Source organism: Neophocaena asiaeorientalis, unplaced genomic scaffold (genome assembly GCF_003031525.2).
Source record: "Neophocaena asiaeorientalis asiaeorientalis breed wild unplaced genomic scaffold, Neophocaena_asiaeorientalis_V1.1 scaffold400, whole genome shotgun sequence".
Taxonomy (NCBI): domain Eukaryota; kingdom Metazoa; phylum Chordata; class Mammalia; order Artiodactyla; family Phocoenidae; genus Neophocaena; species Neophocaena asiaeorientalis.
Genome location: NW_020175089.1, coordinates 4,818,715 through 4,831,005, shown reverse-complemented (window position 1 = coordinate 4,831,005; position 12,291 = coordinate 4,818,715). Strand labels below are relative to the sequence as shown.

The following is a 12,291-nucleotide window of genomic DNA, read 5'->3' as shown; positions in this document are numbered from 1 at the left end:
GACTTAAATGTTTATCAATAGGGAGCAATTAAATTATCATTTTTTTCATACAATGTAATACAGCAGAGCTGTAAAGAATGCAGAAGTTCTCCATGGGTTTGTATGGAACAATCCTCAAGACAAACTAATAGAAACGGGATGTGCAAAATGCAGCCACTTACATAAAAATGGGAAGAAAAGAAATGACATCCAACCATTAAGCTTTGTTGGTGTGTATTTCCTTGTGCTTGCAAAGAGTATCTTGGGAAGAATGCCTTCAGTTTGCTTCTAGGGAGGGAAACTCAGTGGGTGGATGAGATGGGAAACTTTCAATTCTTTTTTTTTAAATAAGTTTTGAATATTGAACCATGTGAATTTTGTTTTCAAAACATAAGTAACAGTGTACAACATTCATCACATCAGTCTTCACACAGTCGGCCCCAAACTAGAGGATCCTCCCACCACGCACGTACCTGTGGGACTTGATGTCTGATCATTCTCAGGCAGGGCATCCACCTCTGAGATTGGAATGTTGGGCATGGTGAGGGGCTTCAGGATAGTGCTGGTGAGCAGAAAACAGACAAAAGGTTCAGCCCCTGCAGAAGAACGCCCCCAGTCCCACCCCACCCCACTTGTACAAAGGGAGCACTTGGCCTGTGCAAGGCTGGGTACCAGCACACAGAAGGTGACAAAGGACATGGTAGGCTGTGCTGAGTGTCTCACGAGGCTGGTCCAGTTCCTGGGCTAAGCACTTGGCAGGGAAGGGGAGTTCTGGAGGGAGAAAATACTTGTTCCCAGTATTTGCAGCAACATGAAGTCCAGGACAGAGAACAACAAAGAACACCTGTGTGGTGCCTGTGCTGAGTTTCTAAGCATGTACAAATTCTATAGCTTATTTAGAAAACCCTAATAATGGTCATTTACTTCTAGGGACAAGATTCTATTTCAGACCCACTTCTGTTGGAGGAATAACTCAGAAATTGCTTCTGCCATCTAACAGGAATGGAAAGTAATAGGTTGGCTGCTACAAGAGTCAGGGCAGCTTTGGAAGTGGCCCTGATGGCAGTGTTTTCAGGGTTGCTGGAGAAAGGGTCACAAGCAGGCAATCTGAGTTGAGACCTGGTATTGCTATGATAGCTGGAAAATACTCCTCAAAGCCTAAAAGTACAGTGGCAGTTCAGAGAAACACATCGAAAATCAACAGAGGATTTGGCCAGAAAGGAGAATAATATTTAACCAATTAGGACCATCCCATGTTGAGAATGCAGGTGCCCTGGTGAAACAAAGCAGGACCCTGTGGGGGCTTCCCAGGAACAGACCCCTGTATCCTGCTCCTCTTGTTTGTAAAAAAGCTTTAGCCTCCTAGGTCTTCCCTGAGTTCCAAAGAACAAATTTAATCAGAGAAGTGAGAAAATGCAGAAACTAAGGAAAACAGTCAAGCAAGACAAAATATTGATAATAACCGTTTAGCCAAAATCAAAGTCAACAACCTTTAGTTCCTCCTCAAGGGCTATAGATAATAGTATCCCGAGCCATGTCCATGAGTTGCTTTGCAAATATTAAAAGTATCTTCTTACACCAGGTGTAAGAAGTTAACTGCATTCTGACCACAAGCAGGTAAACCCCAAACCCCTTGGAACCAGATGATGTTGACTCCTGAAATACCACCCAATTACCTCACCAGCAATTAATCAGAAGAGCATCTACCACCCTGCAACCCTCTCCCCTCACCTTGCCTTTAAAAACTCTCCGTTGAAAGCCATCGGAGAGTTCAGGTTTTTTGAGCATTAACTGCCTGGACTCCTTGCTTGGACCTGCAATAAACGCAGCACTTTCCTTCACCACAACCTCATGTCAGTAAATTGGCTTTATTGCATGTAGATGAGCAGACCCAAGTGTGGTTTGGTAACACTGGGACTCAGCAGAGATAGGATAATTTTTTTTTTTTGGTCACATCATGTGGCTTGTGGGATCTTAGTTCTGAGACCAGGGATTGAACCTGGGCCCTCTGCAATGAGAATGCAGAGTCCTAATCACTGGACACCAGGGAAATCCCAAGGGATGCTAATTTTAAGCGAAGACAATTTAAAATTGAAAATCTGAAAGAACTGCCTATTGTATTATAACCAGTGGGCTTCTGAGCCCCAGAATGAAACTGAGCAGAGCCTCTCAGGAATGGTGAACTTTTGGCACCCATAGCAGCCACTTCCCACTCCCTTGTCCAAAGCACTCTTTATTGCCAAAGCAGAAACTGGTCTCAGCATGCTTCTTAACACAGTGGTTCAGGCATTCACTTTATTATAGCAGGCACTGGGACAACATTATTTACCATTCCTGAAAACTCTCTCAAAGAATTTGCAGGTTTCAAGAACCAACCAAGACCAGCTTGATGCCATAGGGAATGGAAAAGAAATAAGTGTACAGCGTGAAAGACCCCTTAGTAGGCCAGCCAAAGGCCACATGGTCAAGTGGAATTTTAAAAATCATTTCACTTAGGAAACGGAATGTAACACCCCAGGGCCTGGGCTGGCGCTGTGGAAAGGGTTTGGCCCACTTGAAACCAAATACAGTGAAAGTGCTGAAAACAAAGCAGAGTATATAAAACCGGCAAAGTTAGATGAAACCAGAGAACCTTGAGTGGACACCCTGGCGCTGATGGGACAGGCAAAGATTTTCCTCCTTAAATTCCCTTGGAAAGAAACCAGATCGGTAACAGGCTTTGGCCACATTGTAGGTTTCTCTCAACTTTAGCAAAGAATAGATTTGGCTGTGGAGTTTAACAAAATGTTCAATGGGGTCAACAGAAAGGGCTTGGTTCTTATTTAAAACAGAAAAAACATCACTGTGGTTTGGCTGAACGGTTGGCGCACTCCACCCACGCTCTGGCCCCAAGGCATTCAGTATCAGCAAATTTTAGGATGGAACAAGGGATAGTCACTTGATCCTAAAAACTGAAGCCCCAGAAAGACAGTAAAGAGGGTGTGCCTTACTAGATGCATTGAACTACTCATTTGGCTACAGGGAGGAACAGGCTTAGTCTTCACAGACCTTCCAGTGGGAACCAAGGAGAGGGGACCTCTCAAGACCATCACGCCACCACCCAACTCCAGGTGTGGCCTGAAGCAGACCTTGCTTGGCTGGCTTGGACAGGACCTGACATTCTTTTTCCTCTTCCAGGTTCCCCTCAGACACAGAGAGCTTTGGACAGAAGTTTTGAACCCTAAATGTCTCTGGGGTGGGGTCGTTCTATAAGGAGTGGTCCCAGTAGGGAGGATGCTGGGGCATCAGGTGTCCTTTCAGAAATCTGCAGACTGGGCCTGGCTGGCCACTACGATACCCCTCAGAGACTAGGGGTCTCCACGCTGGGGAAGGCATGCTGTTCACCCAGGCCTTAGTGCTTCTCCTCTCTGACTCAGCATCTCCCCTCCTCACTCTGACTCTCACTCAGTGATTGTGGTGACAGGTATGGAAGCCCAATAACACCAACATACACCCCTTTCTCCTCATCCCAAGTCGAAGGCAGGGGGCAGTGGGAATAGGAGCTGGGATCAAGGCTTGCTGGAAGAAGGTGGAATTTACCTGCTTGAGAATAGATGGAACCCCCAGATACCCCTGGTCACCCCCAGTCCCATCTCTCTTCACTCACCCCTGAGCTCCTAAGTTACAGCCGGAGTGCCAAGAGGAAGAGGATGGAGGAGGGCGAATGCGTTCATTGTCATCCTGCATTTGTAGACGAATGGGCCGGCGCAGCCCCCAGGAGATGTTCAGCAGTCCCTCCACGATGAACTCATCTTCTTCCTGCCACAAAACAATTGGCAGGGTGAGCCCAGAAAAGCCTCAAGGAAGCCAGCACCATGTTGTTGGGGGTAACTGACAGCATCCTTGATGTGTCCAGCTGGGTGCACCCAAGTTACAGTCACACCCCAGCTCCAAGACACTCTCTCCACTTGTAAACTACCCCTGAGGCTCTGAAGCTGACCTCAGAGGTCAGGGCAAAGTTGCCTCAAAATTCATAGACATGTAAAAATTATAACAATGTTTTTTTGTTGTTTTTATACTAATGACTTTAAAGAAAGTTAACTACATTTTTTTTTCTTTTTTAATTTATTTTTAGCTGCGTTGGGTCTTCGTTCCTGTGTGCGGGCTTTCTCTAGTTGCGGCGAGTGGGGGCTACTCTTCATTATGATGCATGGGCTTTTCATTGCGGTGGCTTCTCTTGTTGTGGAGCATGGGCTCTAGGCTTTAGTAGATGTGGCACACAGGCTCAGTAGTTGTGGCTCGCGGGCTCTAGAGCGCAGGATCAGTAGTTGTGGCGCATGGACTTAGCTGCTCTGCAGCATGTGGGATCTTCCCAGACCAGGGCTTGAACCCGTGTCCCCTGCATTGGCAGGCAGATTCTGAACCACTGTGCCACCAGGGAAGTCCAATTACATTTCTTAAAGTATGTGAGACTAACCCTGCTAACAGAAGCAAGAGCTAAAGCCTTAAACTAGCTACTTTCCCCTCCCCTACTATGGAAAGTGATGTGTCTTTAGCTATAACATGTTGTATGTTAATCTGACCCACTGGTTGAAGGAGATTTAAAGTAACATTTCCTCAAGTTTGTTCAACAGAATACTAGCTCCTCTACCAGATCAATTGTTACCTTAAAAAGAGTATCGTGTGATCATGAGTTGGGAGATGATGTGTTAATCAGATTTCTTAACAGCAGAACTTCCCAGGCCAATAATTAGCTAATGTGCTACATAACAACTCTCCAAGAGGTGAATAAATCCTGTAAGAATTCCAACTTTATACTCAAGGGTTGTTGACTGATAAGAATTTAAATTAAAAAAAAAAAAAAAAAAAAAAAAAAGAATTTAAATGTGAAACTCTTCTAAAAACATTTCCATGTTTAATCCCAAAGAAGTGGATCTCACTAATCACCATAAAACCTTTTAATCACCTATAGGACACATCTCAGAAAAGCTGTTTAACGACCAAAATCTTGCTAATGGTCCAGCCACTAATTAGTAGAGGGTTTGAGGACAATGACTAAAGGGTCAGGTTTTCTTTCTAGAGTTTCAGAAAAACCTTTCTGAACCCATGTTTTTTTGTTTTTGTTTATTTATTTATTTATTTATTTATGGCTGTGTTGGGTCTTTGTTTCTGTGTGAGGGCTTTCTCTAGTTGCAGCAAGCGGGGGCCACTCTTCATTGCGGTGCACAGGCCTCTCACTGTCACGGCCTCTCTTGTTATGGAGCACAGGCTCCAGACGCACAGGCTCAGTAATTGTGGCTCACGGGCCCAGTTGCTCCATGGCATGTGGGATCTTCCCAGACCAGGGCTCGAACCCGTGTCCGCTGCATGAACCCATGTTTTATAAGCAGGGCCAAGACCTGATATCTGGGCTATGGCCACATCTTCAGGACAAGCCACATGAATGAAGATGATACTTGTTCACTGAACAACTAACCTGGGCCCCAGGATCATCCTTAGAGAGGGAGGGGGTAATAAAGAAGGCAGGAGAAGAGTGCAGCAACTTTAGGTCATTTGGGGATCTTAGGGAGAAAAGCTTTATTTAAGCACAGGTCATATATGGCCTTCTAGCTGGTCAAGGTTGGCATCATTACTTTGTATCACATGATTGTAGGGCAGAATTTAACCCAAAGTAGGACTTTGCCTATGTGGTGTGGTTTGAGGAACATACAAAAAGCCACTACATAGTATTCCCAACTGGCCTGCCTTAGTAGCTGAAATTCTGCCATCTGGATATCCGTTTGTTTCTATGAATTAAATCCCCATGGCTTGACAACCTGAAAATGTGTTTAGAAGGGTATTACACACACCTTCTTATTGGTCAAGGACATTTGAGTATATATTACTCCACCATCTATCTGAAACAGGCTTTACAGAAATGGATACAGTATGAATAAGCTTAGATTCAGGATGGGGGCTGGGGAAAGACAGATGGATAACAAAGAACACTCCAAGAAGGCACTCGAGGAAGGCTGCTGCAGTTGTGGGGAAGGGCCAAGAGTTACCACCCAGAGCTTATGTAACTTGTCCAGGTTGCTTCAGCAATAGGACATGGGTCCAGATGTGTCAACGTAGAGGACTGTGTGAAGTTCCTGAATTGCCCCAAAGGAGGAAGGCTGCTTGAGAGTTAGCTGAAAGAGTCATTTCATGAAAGGGAGGGTTCTTTTTTTGAGGCTGGCGCTAGCCCAGCCACACAGCCGCAGCAATGTCTCCAGAACAGAAAACTCATCCTTTTTAGAACAAATTTGGGCCTGGGGTCTCCTTCTGAAGAACTCTAGGGACTCCCAATAACATTGCTAGCATCGAGAGGCTCCTCACTGTGGCAGGAGAGGCAGGGACTCTCAGACCAGGAGACATGGAGACAAAGACTGGGCTGGCCACCAGGGAAGAAGCCTCACAGATCTTCCTTGGGACTCCTTACCTCACGATGTCGGAGCTGCAAATTCTGGCCTTCATAGTACAAGTTGTAGGTCTTCAGATGCAGAAGAAGTTCGTTCCTTAAGGGAAAAATACAAGAGGTGTCACAATCTCAGGTGAAGCCACTTATAATGCAGTTATTCCCTCTTTTTCTCACCTCTAAGCTGGCCTTCAGTCATTCCAGTCTGGGTGTTTGTCTACATGTGTACATATACACATACACACACCCAGAGTTCAAGGTCAAGGTCAAGAGTAAATACTACCTAGAACAGACTGGATGTAAAGAGCAACTCCAGAAAACCAACGCAGGTCTGGTCTGCTGACAAAGGTTGGCATCTCTCACAACACTCCCCAAACCCAAGCTAAATATGCAGGCCTTAATAAATCACAGATTCATAGAGGCAAACACACTTCAAAAGCCCATAGACAGGATTTCTCCAGCCTCTCCACAGCCTTTCCTCCCTCACACATGCTGTGAGTGAGGAGGGGACAATCACTACAAACCTTCACAAGACTCAGAAACTCCTAGAATTTCAGAAAGTTAAAAGGGACAGGCCTGGGTCCCACTGACTTATGCTTCATTGACATGACCTTATCATGTGTTTAAAAATTTACTGACTCCCATCAAGAGTGGAACAGATGAATAAAGGCAGCTATGGTCACACAATGGAGCAGCAATGAGAATATGAATGAACTACACATAACACGGATGAATCTCAAAGATATTACGCTGAGTGAAAGAAGCCAGACACAAAAGAGCACATATTGTATGATTCCATTTATATGAATTCAGAATTCAGACAGTGGTTCTCCTTTGGGAGTGGTGACTAGAAGTGGGCATGAGGGGGCTTCTGAAGCCTAGCAATGTACCCTTCTAGGTGCTTTTATCTTTTTAATCTATTCTAGGTGCTTTTAGTTTATAAAAATATTTTTTAAAAACCTTACAAGGCCTCTAAATACTGGTTTCCAAGTGGCTCCCCTGGGAGCACAGTTCTACTAAATGTGAGAGAGCATGTCACACCCTTTTTGATCAGAGTGAGAGCTGTCAAACCTGAAAATGCTGTGATCAAGTTTTATCTGAAAGTGAATGAGGGGAGGCCTGGGAAGGGCTTGAGGAGGCTGAGGTGTGTTCTTTTGCCTATACTCAGGCAAGAGGCAAGGGAGTTCAGTCCCTCTAAGTCCAGCCATTCAATGGAGAGATTTGGGGCCACACAGGAGGTCAAAACTGGCTGGAAACTCCAAGAAGTTCCAGACAAGTTAAACCTAGATAAGCTGGAGTGAATTAGCAAAAAATGTGACACCAAATAACCTAAAACAAAAGCTGTTTGATACTTTTGAACACAAAGATCTGAAACTAGGATTTAAAAGTACTGGTCAGTAGAAGCCCTGGGGGAAATCCATCAGTGAAGAGATAAATATGATCCATAGCTCACACAACTGTGTGTCTGTGTATGGCCAAGTCTGTCTAAAGGAATTCAAACAATTTGGTCTCAAATAAATTAAACATTTCATTAAGATAGAGAACAATAAATATGTACAAATCCCTGTGCTGAATGTAAAAATATATCTGCAAACTTATAATTTAAGAAAGTCTATTTTGGGGCTTCCCTGGTGGTAAAAAAAAAAAAATTAAAAAAAAAAAAAAAAAAAAAAGAAAGTCTATTTTGGCTTAGGCCCTGCCATATCAGCAAAAATCTGAGTTCAGAAGATTTTAGTGCATATAAAGAAATGAAACTGTCTCCTGCTATTCAGGGGGCACCTGTGCCCATTTTAGCCAGAACCCCAGCAGCACAGGGACACAACCCAGCCAGGACTTCCCTGGGGTATACCACAGACAAGACAGTGAGCAGCCAGCACCAACTCCTCCTCCTGGAAGCCCTCCAGGACATCATCTCTTTTGAACCCCTAAGGGTGCCATGTCCTAAAGACCTCCTTAACTTCACTCTCTATGGCCAGGCTCTGGGGGCATGTTTTTTTTGTTTTTTGTGTTTTTTTTGTGGTACGCGGGTCTCTCACTGCTGTGGTCTCTCCCGTTACGGAGCACAGGCTCCAGACGCTCAGGCTCAGCGGCCATAGCTCACGGGCCCAGCCACTCCGCGGCATGTGGGATCCTCCCGGACCGGGGCACGAACCCGTGTCCCCTGCATCGGCAGGCGGACTCTCAACCACTGCGCCACCAGGGAAGCCCCATGGGGGCATGTTTTTTATCTATAGCAGCAACCTTGCTGATGCTCTCACTAGTCCACACTCAGTTGCTTTCTCCTTCTCACACACATGAGATCCTCTCATGCACAGAGGAGGCTCCTCTGCCAGTGGCTTCCATTGACATGGGACTGGCCACTGCAAACACAATACCATAGCAAAAAATCTTACTTGGAAATGTATTTATCTTGTCCACATGGGACTAGGGAAGTTTGGTGACTGTAGTCCATTCTTCCTTTCTCTTTTCATCAGACGAGAGGCCTATATTTGAAAGGTGAAGACAGAGGTTAAAGTCAGGTTGTGTCCTTAGGAACTCAGCAGACCATGTACCAGGGGCGGGGAGCACATGGCTCTCTGTCCCTGCCCCAGATCCACAGCTCGAGCAGCCCAACACTGACCCAGGGCCAGGGAAATGCCACACTGCTGGCTGCTGCCACTGCTTGCCACAGCCTCTGAGAAAAATCCCACTTGATCATGGTGTATGATCCTTTTAATGCACTGTTGAAATTCAGTTTGCCAGTATTTTGTTGAGAAATTTTATATTTTCTTTCATCTAGTATTTCAGCCTGCAGTGTTTTTTTTGGTTTTGTTTTGTTTTTAATTGTAATGTCCTTATCTGGCTTTGGGATCTGGCATTGTAAAATGAGTTTGGGACTGTTCCATCTTCTTCAATTTTTTGGTAAGAGTTTGAGAAGGATCAGTATTAACTCTTCTTTAGATATTTGGTAGAATTCACCAATGAAACCATCTGGTCTTGGGGCTTTTCTTTGTTGGGAGGCTTTAGATTGCAGATGTTCAATATCACTAATCATCAGGGAAACGTAAGTCTTGCAAACTATTATATACAGGATGGATAAACAATAACGTCCTACTGTATAGCACTGAGAACTATATTCAACATCGTGTGATAAACCATAATGGAAAAAATATGAAAAAGAATACATATGTGTATAACTGAGTCACTTTGCTGTACAGTAGAAATTAAATACATTATAAATCAACTATACTTCAATAAAATTTTTTGAAAAAACCACAATGAGATATCACCTCACATTTTGATGAATGGCTATCATCAAAAAGACATGAGACAACAAGTGCTGGTGAGGGTGCAGAGAAACTGAAACACTTGTGCACTATTGGTGGGAATTTGTAAAATGGTGCAGCGCTGTGGAAATCAGTATGGCAGTTTCTCAAAAACTTAAAAATAGAACTGCCATATGATCCAGCAATTCTACTTCTGGGTACATACCCAAAAGAACTGAAAGTAGGACCTTGAAGAGATATCTGTACACCCATGTTCTTCACAGAATTAATCACAACAGCCAAAAGGTGAAAGCCACTCAAATATCCATCAGTGGATGAATGGATTAACAATGTGGGGGGTATATATATATATATATATATATATATATATATATATATAAAATGTAATATTATTCAGCCTTAAAAAGGAAGGAAACCCTGTCACACATTACAACATGGATGAACCATGAGGACATTATGCCAAGTGAAGTAATCTAGTCACCAAAGGACAAGTACTGTATGATTTTACTTACATGAGGTACCTAGGTCAAATCCATAGAGACAAGAAAGTAGAATGGTGGTTGCCAGGGGCTAGGGAAGGTGGAATGGCAAGTTACTATTTAATGGGTATAGAGTTTCAGTTTTGCAAGATGAAAACAGTTCTGTGGCTGGATGACAGTGATGGCTGGACAACAATGTGAATGTACTTAATGCCATTGAACTGTACACTTAAAATGGTTATGATGGTAAATTTTATGTGTGTTTTGCCACAAATTTTTTAAATGGAAAAAGCAGGCAGAAAATCAGTGTTATAGTGACACAATGTGAAAAGGATTCAACCCACTGTTGCTGGCTTTGAAGTTGGGGGAATCGGGTGCGAGCCAAGGAATGTGGGTGACCTCTGGAAGCTGGAAAGGACAAGGAAATGGATTCTCCCCTAGATCCTCTAGAAAAGAACACAGGCCCTGCCAAAACCTTGATTCTAGTCCAGGAAGACCCATGTCAGACGTCTGACCTACAGAACCAGAAGATAATAAATTTGTATTGTTTTAAGCCACTAAGTTTTGGTAATTTGTTACAAGAACAACAGGAAACTAATGCAAAGGCTCCCTAAGGAAGGGGTATAAGTGGGAGGAGGGGAGTGGAGGGCAGAGTTCCATTCAGAAAATTCATACCCCACCTGTATACCCAAAAGTGGTACCCCAAGAACACAACTGGTCTCTCTAAATTTTAATTTTTCAATTCTTCAAAAAAGGAAAAAAAATCATAAAATTTGGAGTATATATGTACTGCAAAAAAAGGAAAAGGAAAGAAAGTCAGACTACTGAGAAAGTTTTTCTTTTTTTCTTAAGTGACAATTACCATAACTAGTGAGTACCCATTTTTTTAAAGCACCTCTTCTATGCATATGTAAATGTATACGTTCATTTATTGTGTGCCTAAGATGTGTCAAAGCTTTGCGTTTACTGATGGCAGTTCAACAGCAAGTAAACTGGCACAGCCCTGCCTTCAAGTGTACATAGTCCAGAAGGGGATATGAGGGGAAAGACAATTCTATCGAGGAGGGCAGGTGCCACAGCAGCACACAGGAAAGACACCTGATCTGGACTTGGGTGGGGTCCCAGGAGCTTTCTGGAGGAAGTGAACTCTAAACTGAGACCTCAGTGATGAGACAGAGCTGGCAAAGGTGAGGGGCAGAGTGGTCCAGGCAGGAGCATGCACCAAGATGGGGTGGTGTGTGTGCTGGACCTTGACCATATGGAGGAGTTTGGACTTTGCAGTACAATGGGGGGTGTGGTAGGCTGAATAATGGACTCCAAAGATATCTAGGTCCTAATCCCTGGAACCTGTCAATGTCACCTTATATGGTGACAGGGACTTTGCAGATGTGATTAAATTAAGGATCTTGAAATGGGAAGACTAACCTAGATTACCTGGGTGGACCCTAAATGTAATCACAAGTGCCCTAATAAGAAAGGCAGAGGGAGATTCTACAGACAACCTCAGCAGAGAAAGATATTTGAAGATGCTACGCTGTGGATGAAAGGTGGAGAAAGGGACCATGAGCCAAGGAACACAGCCAGAAAAGGCAAGCAAATGAAATTCCCCCCACAGCCTCTAGAGGGAGCGCAGCCCTACTGACACCTTAGTTTTGGTCCACTGAAACCAATGTCAGACTTCTGGCCTCCAGAATGTGAGTATATTTTTGTTGTTTCAAACCACCAAGTCTGTGATAATTTTTTTATAGTGGCAATAGGAAAACAAGGGAAGTTATAAGGGAAGGGTGTGATCTGAGTTGAAGTTTGGAATGATTATCACACTCTGCTGTCTACTTTGAGAAAGGATTGGGGAAGAAAACAGAGGTAGGGGGACCAATTGAGAGGCCTGTCCCAGGGAAGCAGGCAGTGGGGATGGAGTAACAGAGTCTAAAGAGTTTAAAGAGGTAGAGAAAAACTCATGATCCATCAATAAAAAGATTTGGAAAGGGCCAGATTCGACATAGGGGTAAAGGCAGAGTCCAGCACGATGTCTGGCTACTGGTGAGGATAGCGATGAAGGTGGCCATGCACAGTCACAAGCACTGGTGTGAGGAACACGGGCTGAGTCTGAGGCAGGGCCATGGAACCCCGTGATGCAGATGACAAGAAGCAC

The 12,291-nt window shown here is 44.1% G+C and overlaps 1 protein-coding gene across 6 annotated transcripts in view; it reads right to left on the bottom strand.

The window, feature by feature from the left end:
* The window catches only part of RASSF2 (Ras association domain family member 2), a 43,331-nt gene that overhangs the window by 13,712 nt on the left and 17,328 nt on the right, over nt 1-12,291 (bottom strand). For all 6 annotated transcript variants that reach the window (XM_024764225.1, XM_024764226.1, XM_024764228.1 and 3 more), the window contains 4 exons: nt 8,788-8,877; nt 6,419-6,494; nt 3,626-3,777; nt 453-541 (listed from right to left, as the gene is read on the bottom strand). In XM_024764225.1, coding sequence (XP_024619993.1) covers nt 453-541; nt 3,626-3,777; nt 6,419-6,494; nt 8,788-8,846 — 376 coding nt within the window. In that variant the 5' untranslated portion in view covers nt 8,847-8,877. The remainder of the gene's footprint in view (nt 1-452; nt 542-3,625; nt 3,778-6,418; nt 6,495-8,787; nt 8,878-12,291) is intronic.